Below are 22,761 nucleotides of genomic sequence, written 5' to 3'. Positions count from 1 at the left end.
GAGGTGACAGTGCTAATGTTTGTAGAATCAGGTGACTTCCCTGGAGGCACATACTTAGGGGTAGTCTTTCCTGTGGTGTCTATAAAGCAACTCTTGCTTCTGTTCCCTAGTATGCATGGTCCACTGCCAGAGCCCAGCTCCCTACCACTTGTACTTTGGGGCCTTATACTTGTGCCAGGCTCAGCTTTTTAGAGAATGTCCTTTTCTGCTGATAAACAGCTGTGAGGGCTAGGGGTGATATGACCTATCCACCCCAGAGCTGGCAAAATCCTCTCTGGGTTCAGCCCAAACCCCAGATGTGCCTTTCTATGACATCTCCCTCAACTCAAACCTGCAAAGACATGTTAACCCCACCAGGGCAAAAGGAGGAGATACTGTGGGGCCCATGGGTACCACTCTTACCTCCCTACCAGCTGCAAGCAGGTGCTGGACTTACGGTATAGGAATATCATTACTCCTGTGACTGTTTACATAAATATTCTGCCAACCCCTCTGGAGTAGATGTGCCACTTGAGCTTTAAGGAACATGGGCAGCTATAGATGTTATATTTCTTCTGCCCTTGTCTTGACCCTCCCTCTAAGAGGCTACCTAACCTGGAAGAACCTACCTGGGTCCAATTCAGCTCTCACATTGACCAGGTGTGACCTTAGCTCAGGGATCCCACACTCCATAGCATTCCTGTCCTTTCTCCACTGATCTGAAATATCATTGTGCAGGGTAGAATCTCATACATGGGATCCGATGTCTGTATTTGCCTTCTTTCTCTCCTGTTCTACTAGACTCCTGAAGTTGAGGGGAGATGGGGACCATGTGAGCCTATATCCTCAATTGGAAGCTGTCCTCCTCCTCCCTATAATCACTGCTAGGCAGGAAGGTTGAACCAGAGAGGCCAATTCTTCCAATTTTCCACAAGAAGTCAAATATTCAGGTTTTTAGATGAGATCTCTTGATTTAAACGCTATCAACTAATTCAATTTATCTTTTCTCCTGCCTAACTCTAAAGAGAACATGGCAACTTGTCAGGCCAGGCCTACTGGTAGCTGGTGTTCACCATAACTAGGCAGCCACACCTTGTATCTCTAGGCCTTGGGTTACTTCTCTATGAAATGCATTTAATCTACCTCTGAGTCATGGAAATCAAATGAGATGATCCACATGCAGCACCTGGAACCCAGGTTAGCATGACCTTTGATTTTTGTGTCCCCAAGGAGCAGCCACCTCACAAGCTGGACAGACTCTTGGGCTTCTCTGGTTTCTTTCTGGCATACATTACATTATTAAGACTTGAATATCTCCAGGTGGACTTCCTCAGAGCTGTGCTTCCTGAGTGAATGATGTTAACTCCCAGGGGGCGAAAGTATGAGGAAGGTTTTCTTCCTTCAGCATCCTCTGAGATGACAGGATGCAGGAAAGACTAAAAAGAGAGTCACATGGGATTGATTGACTTAAGCACAGCATTTATTCTCCTAATTGTCCTCTTGGAGAAGCAGGGCTGCCTATTGGATGTGAGGTAGGGGAAATGGAATGATTCATCTGGAGTAGGCACCTCTGCTCAGGGTAGCCAAAATAACAGGAGAAGCTGCCTCCTCACTAGACCTGCCATGGCTCTGCTGAGAGCAACTGAATAGTTCATCTGCTCCAGCCACAGATGGTCCTCCAGGAGATCTTCTTTCCCAGCACCCATGACCCAACTGTCTCCAAGCACTGACTTGGATGTGGTTGCTTGCAGCAAGGTTTGTTGACTACAACCATCCTGAATGGTATTTTGCCAACAGCCCACTTCAGAAACTAGATATGGAAAACTGACCAAAAGGAAGAGAAATGGAGACATTGTTTCTGAGGAGTTGAACAGCAAGTATGTATTCCCTCCCAGGGAACTCATGCCACTAGATCTGGGCTCCTGGAATACAATCTTCACATCAAATTAGGACTCAGAAATTCAAGACCAGTGTCTGGTGTTTGTGCAGTAGAGCACTCATTTACTGCCTGTCTCCCCCACAGAAGTTCAGACCAGTGATATTAACCCTCAGTGAGAGAGAGCCAAATCCCTCTAGCACCAGGAACTGCTGGAGAAGCAGCAGTCACAAAGGCTGGCCCTAATAATCAAACTTGGAAATAAATCCATTGTAAGAAGATATAACCAATCTCAAATAAAGCCAAAATGACAAGAAAAAATGGAAAATAAGTACATAGAAAGGCACTTGCACAGAGCATTCAGGCACCAGATGCTCCATGAATTGGCAGCTAGGACTCCACAGCCTACTGTCCTATCAAAGTTTCTGTGATACCGGTAGAAACATCCCATAAGACTGTTGTGTGGAATATATGAGGCACCTTACATATCATATTTTTGCCTAGTTCTTGGCACAGCTGGTGCTCAATAAATATTAGCAGTCTGTATTAACAATATTATCACTATAGTAATTACAATTCCATTTCAGTTATTTCTTCCCCAGGTTCCCAACTGTATAGCTATAGTTAGGGACAAGAAGTTGAAAGGGGAAAGTGAATCTCAGCTGACTGCCCCTGACTACTGCACTCCTCAGACATCCTTCCTCACTGAGAGAGGAATGCAACAGAAACACAAACTTCAAAGTATTTGTTTTAACTTACAGAACAGCTATAACACCTCTGTAATATCATTTACAGAAAGTGAATCTGAGGTACACAACTTCAAAATTCACATTGTTTACAAACTCATGGAAGGACTCTATTCTTACCTTCACAAGCATTCATTCTCTCCCTCTACAGTGGGACTCTGGAGACACGATACCCACGATTGCATAGTTTTCTCTTGCTCACTGTAGGTATTTTTCCCCTCAGGAAGGGGTGTTTTCTCCTGCAGTTCTGGGTGTGATTCCTTACAGCCACTTTCAATGAAATGACAGATGTACCCACAAAAGGTAGGGAGGACAGCAGAGGCTACTTATCAAGAAGGGTTGATGTGACCACATAAATCAACTGTAAAACCATTCAAGAGAATTGGAAACCACTAACCAACTTTGAGCTAAGCAGAAACATGCTTCTTCAGGAACCCAATTTTGTTATTCTGGGCTCTCACATGACTGAGTGTACCCACAGTGCTCCAGCAAGAAAGGAGAAGCAAGTCCCCTCCTGGGGCTGCTACTGGATCTGGGCTGTGCTTGGACCTGCATTATTCCAAGAGCAGAGTACTACGCTAGAACAAACTCAAGTTCTACAATGTGCAGTTATTACTCTGGACCTTTGTGATTGATTTCAGTGAGGCCCCTCCTCTACTATGGTTCAGTAGATATGAGTCTGGATGATATGCCATCGCTGGATGAGAGAGGGTAGACACAAAGTCAACAGCCAGCCAGAACCACATGTGAAAGCCAGCAAGGAAATGGAATCTGGTCATCCACAAGCCAAACGACCAAACCAGAAGAACCTCTCATCCTCAGACCTTGAGCCAGAGAGAATGCAGAGCCACAGCTACTCAAGACCCAGCAGCCACACCGAAGTGCCTACCTGTCGGCTTAGCAGTTAGGGGAGATGGTGGGAATCTGGTGGAGTTGGTGGAGGAGAGTCTGGGCCGGCGCCTTCTGAAAAAGCTCCTCAGCAGACCGCACTTGAGAGATTCCACCAGGGTGGTTTTCCCAGAACCTGAGTGGCCAAATAGCTTGAGTTTGATTCTTGGCTGAAGATTCTGTGTGGGTCGGAGCTGCTGGATGAAGAGCCCTCTGTGAGTATCCTGAATAGAGAGGGAAAAGAGCCTGTTAGTCAGAGGCGGGGGTAGGGGGAGAGTAGCCCTGAGCATACTTCAAGTGATGATTTCCACCTAGTCACCAGTCTGCACTTGACACTTGTAGTACAGATTTTGTTCTGTATCCACCAAATTTCTTAACAATTCAGGCAAATTTCACACACCATGCAAATCACCATTTAAAGTATCCCATTAACAGGATTTCAGTACATCTCTAATGCTCTACAACCATCACTGCTCCCTGGTACCAGTGCACTTTCCTCATCCCAAAGGAAATTACCTATTAGCATTCTTTTGCGCCCCCCCCCCCCATCTGCTCAGCTTCTGGCAATCACTGCTCTGTTTCTCTCTCTCTCTGGATTTGCCTATTTCCATGGCATTTTTGATGCATAACAAATAGGTGGAACACTTGTGAAGCCATCAATTTAACATGAAATAGGATGAGCCCTCTTTGACCAGCTGGGAGCCCACTTCTCACTTGTGTGGAGGAACTGTTTCCTTAACTGCACCACCAAGGAACAAGAGGGCACACCTTTTCCTGTCTATGCAGGGTCCGGCTCCTTCATGGCACTGTCAAAGCACAAATGAAAAGAGCATGTCCTATTTTTGTGGAGGGTCTACTTACTTGATGGTGGTACAAAAGGATGGAGCCTATCCCTCTGTGTGGAATCTCATTCCTTAATGGGACTGTCAGGGGATAAGGCCATTACTCTCTGTGGAGAGTTGGTTGTTAGATGGCATAATTGTGGCACAAGAGGGAGCCCTGTTCCTATCTGTGTGGAGTGTCTTGTTACTTGACAACACAAGGGAATGGAGAAAAGGGGAATCACAGGACCCAAGGAGGACACTTCATCCCTCTTACTTCATTCTTTCCTGCTCCTCCAAGAAGACACAGAAATCTCCCCAAGACAGAATCCCCACGGATTCACTCACTCATTCATTCACTCACTCACAAACATGAGGTTTCATATACTAAGCCCAGTGCTAAGAACTGGAAAGAAGAGTTAGTCTCAGCCCAGATCTATATCCTTGGGGAGATACAGAAGTGAGAACAATTTGATATCAGATATACTGTAAGTGCTATTAATGTAATGGTGTTATCAAGGTGTTCAAGGGCATCCACCCAGCTCAAGTACAGTGGGGCATCCCTCATGACACCCAGGGTTTTATCCTGCCTTCACATGCCATCCTTATTTCTATCACCTCCTGCTCTGCTCTCTAGTAAGGACCTGTTTGGAGTTGTTGCATGCTGCCTCAGGTCTCTTCCTTTACTGGATTTAGTTTGGCTCCTATGCATCTCACAAAACAAGTCTTGCCTGTCATTTTTCCTACAAGCCTCCTCCCCAGGTATGCTCAGGCTATGCATGGCCTCATCAAACTATAGAGTTATATGAAGCTCTGGCTCTAGACCAGGAGCCAACTCAAGGGTAGAGATGGTGTCCTTAGCCCTGGCACATGCAGTACACTCATTAACAGGTGTTACATAACTGACTTCACTCAGAGGGGTCCCAATCAAGAGCATCTCAGTGAGATCTCACGACTAACTGAACTCATTTCTTCAGTTCTAAATTCTGAGAAATGATCATTTTTTTTGTTAATCTATTCCAGTTGAGCCACTGTTATTTTTTTCTTTAACTGTGTGTTTATAAATACATATAACCCTGTAGAAGAGTTACATGTTTCCTAAACAGTTTCCAATTTCTATTCTGGGATCAGTTGTTTTCAGCCTGGGTAACGCTTCCCCCTAGTGTGCACTGTGGAAAACTGCAGTGGTATTCTTGTTCTCAAAATGTTGGGGAGATGCTACTGATGCTGGAAGTTAAGTGTCCCCACAACATTGCACAAAATAGCTCATACAGTGAATACTCCTGTGTCCCCATAACTTTTGAGCATCTGTTAAGCATTAATATGGAAGGAAAACTTGTTTATTGTCATCTGAGCTTAGGACATTACTGCATATTACATGTAGCATAAGGAACTTTGGAAAGGCATGTTTTAATATGCCCCAAGTATTCCCAGATTGTGGTTATTTAAATTGATGTTTGGACTTTGGTTTTAATTCTTTGGACTACTTGTACTCCCTGCTTTTGAAAACCCTTTTAATATGTTGTGTGGCATCTGAGCTACCATAGCAAGTCATCCAGTTAGTACCTGTGGGAACTGCTTTCAATAATTTTGGGGATTGGAGCAGTATCTGCCTATCTCACTAGTCTCAAGCTCCATGTCCCAGCATCTGCAAATGGAGACATGAATACAATTACCATATTTTACTACAAGCACTTCCCTTTGAAGTTTGTTATTTTCTATCTAGGGCTCACAGATGATTATCTGTGTAGATGTGTTCTTATGTATGGATTTTATTTCAGGACAGTCCAAGATGCATCACAAAAGATATGCTGTGAAATGTTGGGACATCAAGGGTTGGAAATCATGGCTCTGGAAAGTGATTATAGAACATTCTTATTTCTTCTAACCTAAAGTCTCAACAAAGTGCCATAGAGGAAGGAAAGGGCTGGGTGTTCCACCATTATTTCTCCTGGTTTATCACCCAAGTAAAAAAAAAAAAAAAAGGCTGACAAGGTACTATTGTGAAAGTAGTACCACCAGGGTGGTCACTCAATCGGCTGGAATACATAAGGACTGGGGTTCTCCCCAGTGCCATCTATAGATGTTGATAAGCCCATGTGGCTGAGGAGCCACTGACCCACTGCAGAAATCCTACCTTCTTTCATTCTAGTTTAGCCTTCAGAATCAGCCCTTCATCTTCCTTTTGGACAGCAGCCAGCCCGCACCTCCATCAAATGGAAGCACCTGAGCTGCAGCCACTTTGTACAGATTGTGAGCACTTTGTACACCTTCCATTGTGAGCAGAGCAGCAAGCAGAAGGAAACACTCTATCTAGTCCAAGACACGCAACTCAGTCATGCTGAAATCCCTTGTACCAACTGGTGTCTACTTGACCTGCGACAGAGGGGAAGGCAGAAACCCTGCTTTCAGCTTAAACTCCATGAGGCACTTGTCACAGGTAAAGAACCTGTGTCATGATTCAGCTCCTTTCTGCCTCTTTTGTGCTCCAAGGATATTGACACATGGCACCTTGGCAAACACTCCCATCCGTGTGAAGGAATGAGGCAGCTCATCCATTCTTCAGGAGCATATTCTTCCACTCTCAGAAGACTTGAATCACAGTAATCGACACACACTGCTGGCCCTGTGTAGCTTCAAAAAGTGGTTCCAATACTACAGATTGACTTATAGGCTGAGGGCAAGTTACGTCTATGCCTTGCAAATTCTGAGAATACAGCTTACTATTTCAGATTCCATGAGGGATAGTGGTGGGTTCACAACTATTGGCAATTTTGTGTGCCCATGTCCTGAGTAAAAACAGAGGAGTTCCAGTGGCTGAAAACAATTGAGACATTTGCACTTCCAGTCTGCAGCCGTAACTTCCATGTGCTTGACATCTTCTAGCTCATGTGCTTTTGCTCACATCTCTTATATAACGCTCCAAGAAATGTTTTTGAATAATATCATCATCTTCCTTTTCAGATAAGGAGATAAATTCAAAGGGCCAAAGCACTTGCCCCAGCTATAGGGAAAAGCAGGATTTACCACAAGTTCTTTTATCCTTCTTATCCCCTTCAGTAGCAGGGGGAGAAAGGAGCAAATAAGGATGTACAAATTAAAGGCAGAATCTCAAAGCTGTGTGCTGGAGATAGAAGCACTAAAGACCTTCCAAGCAGTACATGCACAGTTCATGCCCTGGGAAGACACCACCTCATTTGTATATTGTCTCAAGGACCACATGACTCTGGGGACACCTTGATTTTAAGTAGACTTATAAGTGATGACAATAAAAGAAGCAGGTAAAATGAGAAAGATCCTCTCTGCCTGGATTTTCATAGACAGAAAGCATATATCATTTTAGCACCTCATTCCACTTTCTGGCCTCAGTGTGAGTAATCTTCTGCATCCCAGGAAGCTATGTGGGCTTCTGTTCTTTCTCAGAGATGCTGTTTATTTGAAAAATGAGCCATAACCTGAAGAGGGATGCACCATCTCAGAATCAGTCACAAGCTCACATGCTGTTTCCCAAAAAGTAACTGTCCTCACAAAAATCTTATTTTACCCCAGAAATAAGCCTGGCTTTTATGATGTCCTCAATTCTAGGTGATCATACAATCAAACACACATTCTAACTTTTCAAATGGGGACCAATGGATAGCATGCAGATAAAGGCTTTCAAAAGGCTGACAAATCCTCAGAAAGGAAAACTACCCCAACTACAATAACCTCAAAAAAAATAAATAAAATACTTGGGAATCAACTTAACAAAAGAGGTAAAAGATCTATACAATGAAAACTACAGAACACTAAAAAAAGAAATCAAAGAAGAACTTAGAAGATGGAAAGATCTACCTTGCTCTTGGATAGGCAGAATTAATATTATCAAAAGGCTGAGAACATGAAAGGGGCCACTGTGCCACTTTCCCTCCTGTCCTGTGCCCAGTACCATCTAATATCTGCCTGGTGCATCCTGCCCTTTCCACCAAGAGCTATTGGCCTGGGATGAGATGGACCCATTTGCCATTAACCTCGGCTCTGAGAAGACAGAGGTTAAGAAAAGGTTAAGAAAAGCAAGGAAAAGCAAAATATCCTTGGGTATTTTCACTTCTAAAGAAATCCAAGACCTCTTATCCTTTTCACTGAGAACCCTGGAGAATCTAAACACAACTCAATTTGACTTAACCTTCCATGATAGGTTTCTGAAATCTCAAGGGCTGAGGGTGAACTTTCACATATTGCCACAAGATGGCGCAGCAAGGACAGGAAGGTCCAGAGTCCTCTCCCTAGGAAGGTGGTTTTCATCAATTCAGAGTCTCCAACTCAACAGGAAAAACTCTAGGGTAGTTCTAGAAGGTGCTATAAATATTAATTTGTTTGGAAGGGTGCACAAAATTCCACGCATGGTCAAACTTTATTAAGGAGCCACAATACCACCTTGAGACCTGGGTTGGTTTGGTCCTCAATGGATGGTCCAGGTAGGAGCTTATCCTACAAATACCCCTGGGAGAGTGAACAGATGGGAATTTTGTGTTATCTAAATTTGGCCTTGAAATATTCTGCTGTGTGTGTCCCCTGAAGTCTTTGTGACTGGAACACACATGAGGCCTGGGGTGTCCAAGAGTGAGTGAGCACTCCCCTCACTGCATACCAAAAAACTGGGTTGGGAAGAAAATATAGTCCCTAACTATTAGTAGTGCAGAATTCTGAGCTAGAATTTTCCAGGTGGTCATAAAGGTGTACTTTTAGGACATGTAATATTTACCTATTTCTTAGCTTTAATCATTCCCTTTGAGAATATATACAGGAATGTGAGCTTCCACTTGTATTTATATCCAAGGTTTTATAATAATAGAGCCCTGACAATCCCCAACCAAGTATCAACACATCTCACCTGGTTTCCAAGATCACCTCCTACCAGGGTCCTTTGCTCCTCCTCCTACCGACCCTGACACTGCAGCCTGAACAGCTAGGAGATTTCCAAACCAATCAGGTCCAACACCAGCTTGTTTCACAATGCTGGGCCAAACCAGTCTTCTCATCAAGGTTCATAGGCTGTGCTTCCTCTCCAGTCCTATCAGGCATCACTCACTGACTGCACCACAGTGCTCAAGCTTTAGCCCTGGCCCAGTCAGCCTCCTTTCCTGTTTGTTCCTTTGAAAAAACTTAACTCTTACTTTCTCAGGCCCCAGGCCCTTTGCACCCACTATTCTCTCTCTGCTTTCTCCAACCCTTCCTCTGGCTGGCTTCTCCCAGGTTTGCTGATCAACCAGGGAACAACAGCTCCCTGCCCCCTCAGAACACAGAATCAATTCATTCATCTATTTAATCCCTTGCAAAGCACATACACTAGGGGGCAGCAAATCATTTTGTAAAGGACCACATGGTCCTGGTTGCAGCTCTGTCCTGTATGCAAACAAGCCACTGAAAAGAGTAAACGAAGAGTTAAGGCTAGGTTCTAATAAAACTTTACTTACAAAAATAGGTGGTGGACTGGCTTTGGATTCTAGGCCACTATTTGCCAACCCCCGATCTATCTCATACTGTCTATAGTTTTCTTATTTGTTCACTGACTGGATCTTTTCCCTTCTGTTTTGTGTTCACTGTGTTCTCTGAGTTCATTGGAGAAATCTCCAGTGCTGGGTCCTGGGGAGATCTGGCTGGCATACCACAGACACTGGGCTATCTTTTAAATGCATGCATACATGGATATTATTAGGTAACTGCACTGCTCTTTGCATCCTGGTGAATTTTTGGGTTTCCAGTGTCCTTTTTTCCAGCACATTTTTCTTCTGGCAATTTAGCTTTCATGTTCTCATCAGAAGAGATGACTAAACCTCTGCAGGGTGACAGGGAAAACCATTCACAATCTGAGAAACCCAGATAAGAGCACCAAGAGGTGATATGGCTTCCACATGTGACAGAATGCAATTAGAACAGATGGAAGAGAGCAGCAACTCCTAGTTATGCAAATGCAGTTTACTCATGGTGAATTTTTAATTCTGGGCAACTCCCAATATAGTCCTATTTTCCAAACTATTCCTGGACACCTCTCCACTGTCTAGGCTTAGGCTTAGCAAAAGTAAACTACATTAATATCAGCTTATGGAAAATCTGATTAGAACAAAAATTAAACTAAAATAAGCAAACTCACCAAAACCCTGAAACTATTATTTTAACATCAGATAAGAATGGGACTTGCAGGGACAGATTTAGTAAAAATGGAGTCCAATGCAAGCTCTAAATGCAGCCCTCTCCTTGCCTATGGTGACAAGAATCCCATCTTTTTCTAGAAGAACTGGGTTAGGCTAAGCAATCACAATTTTGAATAGGTTCACAGGGCTGAAAGGGCAGGAGCTGCACAGGATACAGTAGAAGGGGGAACATCCTTTTTGTTATAAGGTGGCAACTGCCAGTCACAGTAAAACTGTGGGGGCTTCCAGAAACACCCAAAGGAAGAGTGTCCTGGTAAGCTAGCTCAATGAGAAAGTGGAAACCTGATTTGAAGGATTTCTGATTTCTGGGGTGTAAATGCTCCACCAGGGCTGACTTCAAGACCCTACTGTCATGTCACCAAGTTAGGACAAAACCACAGGTTCCAGCACCCACTGCCCCAATTCACTCCATGTTGAATTGAACCAGAGTAAACTACACAGATCAGCCCTTCCCCATATTCTTCCTTCTTCACGGCCTGGCCATCCCTCAGACCCCACACCACCCAGAGTTGGGTGGGGGGCTCACTTGGGTCCCTTGAATACACTAACTACAAACTCTATGACCCCATGAGTCAACCCTTGCATTATCTAATAAAGCAAAACACCTCTCCTGCTCTTCTGCCTTCTTCTGCTGGCAGATAAAAAAGGGGATCTGTTTATCATTTTCAAAAGCCAAACCTAGCAAATGTGCAAAAATCCATTCCTAGGCAATGTCAACTGATGAGAGGTGAAAACATAGGAGGCATTGGTTTTGCTAATTGGCCCCCATGGAAACTAAATAGAATGGTGACAACCTGGCTTTCCCAGATAATGATTTCTCCCATGAATGTGTTCTGGATCAATCTATGGTGACTTACAGAAGGTGGTACCAGCAGAGGGGTTTCAGGGAGTGTGTGGAGGCAGGATTTTTTTGTTTATTTGTTTATTTTGTTTTGTTTTTGCTTATTCATTTTCATAATGAAGGTGGAGAAAGAATGCTATGATGTTAGATGCTTGGAGGCCAAGGACCAGAAACATCCTGAAAAGGCAGGACATCCCTGCCACCAAAAATACACCAATGGCACACATATAAGAGACACTGGAAAATATTGAGGAAAAATATCATTGACAGAAAAATGATATTAAATGATCCGAAGTGTAATATATTCTCTTCTCTCTGGAACCCCATTGTATCCTGGTTGTGAACAGTCTCTTCCACCAGGTGACACAAATTATAACTGCAAATTATATATTGCCTTGGCTTTCTCAGCAGGTATTGGCTGCTCCCACTGCAACCTACAACCCTCATCCCCATAAAGTCTCCAAGGATGCTGTTTTCACAGCTTGATCATTTCCAATATTCAAATTCTAGAATCCAGGTGTACCTAAGTGTCAATTAGTTATTTATTTTGGGACTTATTCTAAAAATATTCAAATAACAAAAGCCAAAATAAGATAGAATGCAATTAGAAATTCTCAGCAGATCACTCCTCCTCTTTTGGCTCATCAGGAATCTGAAGTCAAGTGATTTGAAGGAAGGCGAAGGCAAATAAATACAAAAGAACAGGAATTCTAGAAGAAGAAGATGCTGCTGAAGGGAACAGAAGCCTGGCCCACTCCACTGGGAGACAATGTGTGATCTGATTCAAGGCAGGGCTGCTCTGTACAGGCTCAGCAAGGTATCTAGAAAGACCATTGTGCTCAGTGGTAAGGCATCTACACCACAGCAGCCCTGTGCTGGCTGAAAGGCACTAAAAGCAGAGACTGCTACCTCAGGTCTCAGTTGCAGTTCTGCACTTATTAGCATGTTGCTCACCCTCTTGGATGCCAGACTTCCCTCAGGAACATCCTCCTCTGTGAACCATGGGACTATTGTAAAATTACAGTGCTGGCCAAACATACTGAGAGTTAAAAATGATTGTTATCACAGATGAATCTGCTGGGTCCCCACCACAATTGCCACACCTTAACACCTACTCCAAGAGTGCTTTTACAGGGGCTTGACTACAGTGCTCTACAGTCTATCATGACTGCAAACACATGGCAATTATGTGTGCAGGTACTGTTCTCAGGACATCACTTATAGCAACCCATCTGACCCTTACTGGGAGATGGCACCACACTTACTCCACTGGACAAAAGGGGACACAGAGACAAAGAGCTTCTAAGCTCTTGGGTTGCCCAGCAAGACTCTCGAAAGGAGGGAATGGGAACCCAGGCTGTTGTACACCCAAGTCTCCACTCTTTCGCTGCGAGCCTGTATTGTGCCTCTCAAAGAGAAAAGGAAGGGGGGACTTTTTCCTTGGGTTCTAAGTGCAAGAAAGATAATGTCTTTCAATCAGGAGCATTAAAATTAATGTTCTTTGTGTTGATTTTCCTTTGGAGAAAAATCATAGGATAATGGTAAAATACTAAATATTGTAATATTCCCCCTCCCAGCATTCTTTTTAAAACTCAGATATCAAAAGCACAATGGTGACAATCAATAGGAGAAACTGAGACAGTGCAGGAACGCACATCATATTAAATTCAAAATTCTAAGCTGGAAAACAGCCACCCTTTCCTAAAACACATGGATGGAGCACTCCACAGGCTTCTTTTATTTTAATTATAGAAATAATCTAAGAATGGTGCAGAAAATTTGGTAATAGATTAAGGGAGAAAGACTTTTTACTGTACCAATCCCAGTCCAAACCTGGCATTATTTTGATGCTCTCCTTTTATGTCTTTTTTTAATTTTTTTCCCCCTGAGCAATTTACTCATTTTTTTCAAGTCTGTTTTTGCCATGAACATCTGGGTTTGCATGCAGCCTGGCAATCTATTTTTAAATAAAAGAAAAGACCATTCCTAGAAGGAGATGGCAGCAAAACACAGCAGAGTGCTATAAAATATCTCTCTCTCTCCCAAAGGAAGTTGTCTCCTGTGATGGATTATTGGAAGCCATGATTTTTCAGCTAATTTTTGCTTAAAAGATAAGCTGACTGCCCATTCCCGTGGGAGTTTCTGAGATGGTGATCAGCACTCGAGGCCAAGTATGAACAAAGCCACTGCATTTTCCAGACTGTCTGAGTGTAACAAGTGCTGCCCTCTGTGGGAGCTGAGCAAGGGCCAGCAAACATCTGGGAAGGAACAACAGTGATCTTCAGAAATCCTAGCTAGACCAGGGGCTGTAGGGGAGCTGAAATCTCTCTGTGGTGTTTTGGAAATCTAAGAATACCTTACCATGCATATTTACATATGTAATGAAAGTGGTATGCCTATTCCCAAAACCCTTTCTAGTCTTAGCAAAGTGTGCTTTCTACCAGTGGACACTAGAGAGACCCAGTAGTGAGAGACCCAGTAGTGAGCGACCAATAATCTGTGCTTATCCACCCTGTGGAAAACCCAGCATAACTTTCGTGGGTTTTTGTTTTGTTTGTTTGTTTGTTTGTTTTTACCAGGGATTGAAGCCAGGGGCACTTTATCACTGAATTACATCCCCAGTCTTTTTTGAGACAGGGTGTCACAAAGTTGCTGAGACTGGCCTTGAATTTTTCGATCCTCCTTCCTCAGCCTCCTGAGTCTCGGAGATTATAGGTGTGTGGGTGGCGCCTGGCACCAGTCTACTATTGGTAGATGGTGGGTAACCAATTGAAAATAGTCCTTTTATCTGAACAGTCTGTCGATAAACATAAGATTCTACACCCAATATAAGGTTACCAACTATATAATCCAGCAAAAAACAGAAATTGCAAACAGGGACCGTGGCTATGTTCTGTTAGGCTGCTGACATTGCTTCAATAAGATGAATTTAAAAATTAGGAAATTTCATGTTAAAAGTTCATTATCTACCTTATTTTGCTTGTAAACAAAAAGTTTTCTGTCTTTCTAGTCCAAATTGTCACTCACAGAAGGACAGTCCACAGTGCACAAGCAAGAAAACACTTAGCTGACAATGACTTTACTTGTGTCCTGTATGAACAGGTGAGTTAGGCTGGGTAAGTTTTTCTAGACTTCTCTCTTGAATCTTGAGAAAAGAGGGGAAATGGAGTTACTCCAGTGGCCCAGGAGTTGACCCAACATCTACCTGGTGCCTTTGTGGCCCCTCACAGCACCAAAAGCAGAAAGGTGTGAAAATAACGATCCATGACATTCTCTCTCCATCAGGTGAACTTCAAAGGGTTTTATATATATACACACACACACACACACACACACACACACACACACACACTTTAAACAGTTGGTTATTTCCAAATCTAAATTCCATACAAAGAAAGAAACTACTACAATCTATAACATCCCTCCAAGACCATGGGACAACTATGAAACTTCAATCTTCTAGTGGACATCAAAGGTATGACAACAAACTTTCTGTGGCAGGTACTCTTTGGGCTATATGTCAGGAACATTGTGGGGTATCCAGAGCATGTCTTGGACAATCAACTAATTTATCTATTTATTTCTGTAGAAAATTTGTTTTGTGAAAATTATTTTCATGATCATTAGAGGAAACTTGGAGCTATACAGTAGTGTTTTTAAAAAATGTTAACTCACAATAGCAAAAATAAAAGATACGACTGTTATTTTCTTTGTAAGCATTTTAACATAGTAGGAATTATAATGTGCATAGAATTTATCTTTTACTTTGAAGCCCAGGAATTCTCTATGCATTTTACTCTTCCAACTAAGACCTATTCGATTTAAATAACACCAAAGTGAACATTTTGTGCATACAACAAGGTTCCTAGCTTAAAGGGTCTATTTTGAAGACTCTTGATGAAATTGCTATGTATGAGGTAGGCTGCAAAGGGTACATCTGCATTTACTTATTTTTTTGTCATGTTTCTATAAACCTCAGAGTAACAATGTTTGATAAACAGGAGCATAAGTGATTCCTGGAAACTCAAAACACAAAAGAAAAAAGCAGTCATCTTTCTCATTTCCACTCTACTTTATGGAAATGGTTAGTACAGGATAAAGACCATACACAGCAATGGTTAAAAAGTCAAATTATTTTTCAAGTCTACCTCTGGATGAAGAAATCAAATGGGGAGCTTATGTACTTATACCAAATTGATGTGCAAACCATAGGACAGGGACAGGTGCTCTTGCTAAAACCTATGTCCAAAGCTTCCTTCTGTTCAATAATAATTAACGTGGGGAAGTCTGAGAATTTTTAAAATAAGAACAGGTAGAGAGCTGGGGAGGTAGTTCAATGGTTGGACTCTTACCTATCACGTGCAAGCCCCTAGGTTCAATCCCCAGCACCACAGAAAATAAACAAACAAACAAACGGAATTTCTTATAGATGAACAGAATTTCTCACCTTTCGGAGTCTGGCAAGTAGACCAGCCACGTGCTCATGCTGTTCTGATTTAGCAAGATCCTCTGCCGTCTTTCCATCCTGTTGGTGAAAAATTACAAGTTTTTTTTTTTTTTTTTTGTGCAAAACACAGCTGTATGTGTCTTCCACACACCTAATCTGTGGGTCTGAGGTAGAAAAGTAACAGACATCAGCAGCAAATCAGGTAAACAAAAAGTATGTCCTATAGTGTTTCTTTATCTGGAGAATCCTTATTTGGTTGCCCAGGAAAAGACAAGACAGAGGAACAATCACTGTGTGATGTCTTGGGGTATAACAAAGAGATGTCTCAACCCCCATGGGTGTTAATCAAAATGCATTAGTTGGCTGATTATTCCATCCTGAGCCCCTCTCTTCAATCAGGAAGACGACCAAGAATATCATTAGGTGCTAAATTCTAGTTAGTGCAAGCTAATGTCTTAACAGTCCTCATACAGACAAACTGAGCCCTCAAATGATGCCAGCTCCTGGTAATCACTGTGCATACCAAAGAAAAGGCTTAATCAAACAATTTTGATTTAAAAATTTTTAGAGACTTCATAAGACCTCAGTTTCATACTGAATGAATTTATTTGTTTTCATACCATGAGTATGCATAAGGGCTAACATTAATTAAGAACCTTCTGGTAAGCTATGCCAGACCCAGTTCTTGGTGCTTTGCATGTATGAACCCTTGGCATCATCCGTGGAAGGCGGGAGCTGTCACTGTGCCCATATCACCAAGAGGGATATAACTGCTTAGTGGGTTATTCTGTTGCAGTTTTGTAGATCATTCAAAATTCAAAAGTTTAAATGATGGAAGCAATTTTCAAACAAATCAAGTTCACCTTGCTTTTTCTTTATAAATATTTATCAACAACGAACAGTTAAAATTTCCATCCCTGTATAACCACAGGAACACCCAAAATCTGTCTACCTGGAAACCTCCCAATTCCTCAACTCCGCTTACTCTCTGAGACATGCAAAGGGTCCCATTAGCCCAACATTTCTCAATCTCAGCACTGTAACATTTGGACTAGAAATTTTTCTGTTGTCAGGGGTGTCCAACACCTTATTGAATGTTTAGTAGCACCCCTGGCTCTACCCACAAGGTACCAGTAGCATCCCCTAATTCTGATTTTGTTTACAACCAAAAATGTCTCCAGATAGTTGCAAGTTTCCAGTGGGGGTCAAAGTTGCCAGGCTGAGGACCCCTATCTCAGGCTGAGGATGGAGCTCAGATGGATGCTCCAGAGGAAGGATGCTTCCGAAGCAGGACTACCCAGCTCTCTTTGCTTCTTTAAAGTTCTGAAATGTGTCAAGTTCCTTCCTTAAAGTTCTGAAATGGGCAGGTGAAGACTTCTCATTTGTTCTGGGGTGAATCAGGTGCCTTAGGGGACACCACATCCCCAGAAAGTGGTTCATGCCAAATCATCTGGTTCCTTTACTGATATGTGAAAGCCTTCACAGAGACTGAACTCTGAGGAAGAAAAAGAGCAGGCCTGGCGGGAAAGTATGGGCACAGGTGATTGGGGCCTTCAGAAGATGGTCTAAGACTAGTGCTCTCCAGGTCAGCGGGGATCAAAGACAAGACTTGGAAGGTTTTATTCTCTTGGTGATGTACTTTGCATGAAAGTCCCATCTAAATGATCATACCCCTCCCTGTTCAAAATAGTAACAGGCTATCCCCTGGCCTGTAACAGGAAGAGTCCCACCTTTCCCTGGCCAGAAGAGCAGGGCACACTCCAGCCCTGCTCACTCCTCCACCTGCCTGGAGATTCTTCATGCTGTGTTTCCCCAGTTATTCACAGCACTCAGTGCTTTCCACATTTCTCTGCCCACTTCCTGCCCCTCAGTCTTCACACTCCAGGTAATGATTCCTTCAGGAAGAGGCTCTGACCCTCTCAATTCCCTTGGGACCCTACTTTCCTGTCACAATATTAGCTATTGGGATTCTTTGGTGGAGACTCTCCCCCATTTTCCAGAAGTTTCTGAGGGAACACACATATCTTATTGCTATTATAATCCTGTTAGCAGTACCTGGTAGAGTATATGCTAGGTGTTTGTAGAATGAATAACTTAGAGGCACTGAGTAGGGTTTTATGAGCACCTGGAACCAGTGGGAACAGCAGTGGAAGCTGGAGGTGAGCTCCTCTAGAGGTTGGGGCTGCTGATAGCCCACACTGCTGGATTTTGCAGAGGTCATCTGCTGGCAACTTCAAAGCTAGTAATGAGGTAACATCAAGACTTTTTAAAATATTTTTCTTTCCCCATAAAAATGCTTTATTATGAAGTAAGTAGACAATATTCCAAGATTATGGTTGGGCGGGGGTTGGGTGGAGTTGATAATGGAGCATCAGACCCTGGTCCATGCACAGCAGGAAATGTATTTTGCATCATGTGTGATTTTCAGTGGGTTAGGAAGTGCCCTTAGAAGGGGACCAATCCCATGTAGAGTACTGATAATAACTAGGCCTGCAGAGAAAGCACAACTCAGAGCCAACACTGCACACAACAGATTCATTACTTTTGGAAAGAGAATGACATCGTAAAAAACATGAACACGGTCAGGGAGGCAATATCCTACAGAGGTCAGCAAACATTTCCTATAAAACACATCATACATGTTTTGGGGTCTCTGTTGCAACTCCTTATCTCTAATATTGTATGTAGCACGTATAATCAGAGATAATACTTAGATGAATGGGAATGGCAGTGTTTCAATAAAATGTATTTACAAAAACAGGCAGTGGGCTGGATAATGATGAATGGGAATGGCAGTGTTTCAATAAAATGTATTTACAAAAACAGGCAGTGGGCTGGATAATGGTTTGCTAATCCTCTGATGAATTCCAAGATATGAAGCTCTACTTCCAGCCTCAGGGACCTGAAAGGGGCCACTATATTAAAAAATAGCACTTGGCCTTAGAGAATTACCTTATGTCATCAGTGCTTCAATCTGTGAGTTTCAGGATTCTCCCAAGCAAAAGACAGTTGACCCACTGCTCAGCCACCACCAACTCAAATGATATTTCACAGCAGTAAGAAGACATTATCTTATTGTCCTAACTATTGTCCCTCTTTGGTAGTTCATGAAATGTGAATCAAAGAATTTCTTCTGCTTAGGAGGTACTAGATCTGAACTGGGGAGTGAGAAAACTGAGTAAGTCTTATTTAAAACTATTTTGGAGACCTAGCAGCAGAGGTGAGCTCTTTAAGCAATAAAGAGCCGCTCCTTGCCTCAAGGCAGTCTGGCCTCAGGTTGCAAACAGTAGAACCCTGTTCATTAGGATGGCTGCTTTTTCCTCTAGCTCCTTCTAAAGGACCAGGAGGCTCCAGTGCCCTGGGGTAGAGGGTGAGCATTTAGAAAAGGGAAACACATACATGTAATCAAAATTACAGCGGCACTGTTGTGTAACAGAGAAAACAAATGGCCAGTGAGAACCAGCGGGAATTTCTGGCAGAGTGGGGCCTGTTGAAATGAGAATAGGATGAAACATTAACCAGATATTAAACTGAGTTTGTGTGGGCAAATGTTTATGTAACTGCAGCGGAGGAGTTAAAGCTTAATAGCAGCTTGTCTGCTCTAGAATGCAGTTGCCAAGCAATACCTTTCCCCTCATGCCCTTGAGGCACAAGAAGTTTCCAACAGCTCTTTCCTGCCAAAAGCTGCAGTACTCACCGAGGTCAACGCCTCCACATTGGCTCCCATCAGGCAGAGGTACCTGACTACGTCCAGGATCCCGTTGTTGGCTGCAAGGTGTAGAGGCGTTCGCCCATACTGGAAAGAGAAAAAAATATCAAAACAGATCTCAGGGTTATTGCTCATGAGACCCTTTGGTTCATACTTTGTAATTATTGAGGAAAATATCTAGGGAATGTATTCCAGGAGACCATATTAGGTAGAGGAACCCTGGGACGAGGAGGAATCATCTCCCACAGAGGCAAGCCAGCCAGGCAGACCATTTTCAAGTACTTTACTGTTTAAAGAGTAATTTCAAAATACAACTACAAAGGATAAAAGAGAAAGCTAAAATTAAGTTTCCTATTGTGATGACAGGATGTGACAGACTCAAAGTCCCAGCAATATCTGCATCACAGTTCTAATTTAGACACAGCAAGGGAAGAGGAGATGGAAGGACAGTTATTGAAGACAATCTACTGAGGTGAAACATGAAGGGCATGCTCACTGTTGATAGGCGTGTGGTTCCCAAACTGCATGCCATAGGACCTCAGGGCATAGCGGTAAATTCACAGGAGTGCTGAGAAATATCTTAGGTTTCTGCTGTAGCCACCAGGCTCAGATACCAAGTGAACTACTAGTTTTGAGGTAGTTAGGAGTCTACACCTTAGATTCTATTGCTTTGCTTTCAATGCCATCATATCTTTGCAAGAGGTTAGTGGTTGGTGGGGTAAGAAACCGGTATCCTGAGAAAATCCTTGTGGATCAGGGAATGAGACAGCTGGTGCCAAAAGGCACAAACATCCTTTGACTACTTGTCGTTAAGTGAGAATGAAATAAAAATATTAATTTTCTTTCAATTTATGTTTTATTTTTCTCAATGGCTGCCAAGTTGTTCGGGCTAAACTACTTAATCAGTAGAAAGTATTTCTTTTGCCCTAGGGGAAGGGGAAATAGAAATTACTGAGATGCTAAAAGTGTTGTGATTTGATGAAGTTTGGGAATCTCTGTTTTATGCTGCTTATTTGTACATCTGTTTTTGTTATGAAGTTAAAACATGCTCATTTAAAATATACAAACAAGTTCTGATGGGCATGCTACCTACTGATGAACTGATATTTCAGGTAGGAGGGGAAGAAGTTGCTCCCCCACCAGCTCTAACAGAGGTGTGGTTGCTGGAGAGAGGACCTCACATCAATTGCCTTACACCTTGCTGTTTCAAGCAGGCATGATGGATCCAGCCGGCTGCACCTAACCTCATCCAAGACTGCACCTAACCCCAGGAGATTTTTCAGCTTTGGGGGATGCGGGAGTGGGTGGCAAGGCCAAGAGCCAACCACAGAATTTCAAGGGCTGCCTAGGAAGGGCCAGCAGTTTGGGGCTATTTTTACCAAAAAAGGAAGTTAGTTTTATAAAGATAAATGTACCTAAATGATATTGTACTTAATAAAATATTAGTTTGAAGAAAAAAATAAAATATCCTAACAATATAGAAATGAATCCTCGGCATTACTCACCTTTCCTCCACAGGTTCCCCTGCTCAGAGCCCTCCCTACTGAACATTTTGGTGCATTTCCTTCCAAGCTCTTATCTATGAATCTTTAATATAGGGTACACAATTTTGAAAGCCAAGATGTGGTCATATTCTACATCACTTGCGTTATTCACCTAACAATAGATTGTAGATGCTTTTTCATATCTTTAACTAAAATCTATTACATGTTTTTGAATATCTGAATAATACTCAGTGCAGGACTACATAATGATTGATTTATCCAGCCCACAGAGGACAGACACTTCAGGGAATTCCAGCTTCTTGCCATTTTAAATGATACTGCATTATGTACACACATTCATCCTTTGTTTACCATCATCTCTAAAGTCATTTAGAAAGCATATATTAAGCTTTCAAATATCCTGGAGTAAGTGTGAGAAAGAAAACAAGTTTGGAAGATAAAATGTAAAGAAGATGTAATTTTGCTTATGAAAAAAATACACACACACATATATAGTTTTATAGAAAAGAGATAATGAAGAGAAGTCTAATAATGAGACAAACAATGACTGACAGTTTCAAAGCCCCCCAACTTTAGATGGAACAGAACTTGTACTTCTTAGCACTATATTCTGGGCCTTTTGCTATCTGGATCCAGCATCTCTTTCTAGTATCAGCATGTTCCTTTTCCCCATTGCCTTCTCTCTAAAGAGCCGCACCATGTCCCCTATTGTCATGTTACCTACAGTCACCAACATATACACGATTTCCTCTGTCTGAAATTGGCTCTCTTGACCTCTTCACCTGTCAAAGCCCTAGCCATTTTAAGTCACTACCTTTGTAAAACTTTCTATGATTTCTTTGGTTTTCAAAGTATTGCTTCTGGGTTTCCATAGAACCTTGAGAACCCTGTCCCAGCATGACGACAATGTGAGGGACTGCTACTTTTGAGTGTGTACTTGTCTGCCTAAAAGCAGCAGGGGGGGCAGAATCATCCACACTCCTATCCACAAGGTCCTGAGTGCTGGCACCTTACTAACCAAAAAAGTGTATAATTAATCAGTGCTTATCAGCCATGGAGTACTCACTCTCCCAGTTCTGTGTGTGTGTGTGTGTGTGTGTGTGTGTGTGTGTGTGTGTGTGTGTTGTCTCTGTCTGTGCATGCAACTTGCTTTCTCTGTTGTTGCTTATGAAAAGAGCCAAAAGATATAAACAGTAAGGACGACACATCCATGACGATGCATTCTATGTGGTCCCTTCCTTTTCTCTTGTGTGATCTTCAACACAGCTGTGTTAAACAGTCACTGTTCTGACCTTCATATGAGAAGAATGAAGCATGAAATAATGTCTTTCACTACAGTGAGCATCAAAGGTAGTGACAAGGTACTGTCACTTGCTGGTGATGGGTAGAATCTGTCTCTAGGGAAATGTGATCTAGCAGGAAGGAGGCAAGAAAACAACACCCTGAGGAAAGAGTGACAATCTGCTTGAGAACGTGGATACCACCATGCCATATCCACACTAACAATCCCCTATTTGAACAAACATGCATAAAGGTGGATTAGCTATGCTTTAGTGAAGAAATAATGTCTTTCCTTTATTTTCCTGCACACCATTCTATAGAGTCTCTATTACCTTTCTTTATTTAAAAAAAAAAAAAAAGAGTAGGGGAGAAAAAATAGAAAAACAAGAGTACTAAGGTTCAGATATAGTTTTGTCTCTCTAAGTTTCATGTAATGGAGTTCTGCTGTCCACTGTAAAGTACTAAGAGATGGCA

General features: G+C 42.5%; 1 protein-coding gene across 4 annotated transcripts in view; it reads right to left on the bottom strand.

Annotated features, from left to right (window-relative positions):
- Positions 1-22,761, bottom strand: part of DAPK1 (death associated protein kinase 1) — a 176,806-nt gene that overhangs the window by 14,253 nt on the left and 139,792 nt on the right. For all 4 annotated transcript variants that reach the window (XM_081279374.1, XM_081279376.1, XM_081279375.1 and 1 more), the window contains 3 exons: positions 19,490-19,588; positions 15,793-15,870; positions 3,491-3,713 (listed from right to left, as the gene is read on the bottom strand). In XM_081279374.1, the coding sequence (XP_081135500.1) occupies positions 3,491-3,713; positions 15,793-15,870; positions 19,490-19,588 (400 nt within the window). The remainder of the gene's footprint in view (positions 1-3,490; positions 3,714-15,792; positions 15,871-19,489; positions 19,589-22,761) is intronic.

Source organism: Spermophilus citellus, assembly GCF_964194105.1.
Source record: "Spermophilus citellus genome assembly, chromosome: 2".
In the NCBI taxonomy this organism is placed as follows: Eukaryota; Metazoa; Chordata; class Mammalia; order Rodentia; family Sciuridae; genus Spermophilus; species Spermophilus citellus.
This window is presented reverse-complemented; position numbering and strand designations above follow the sequence as displayed.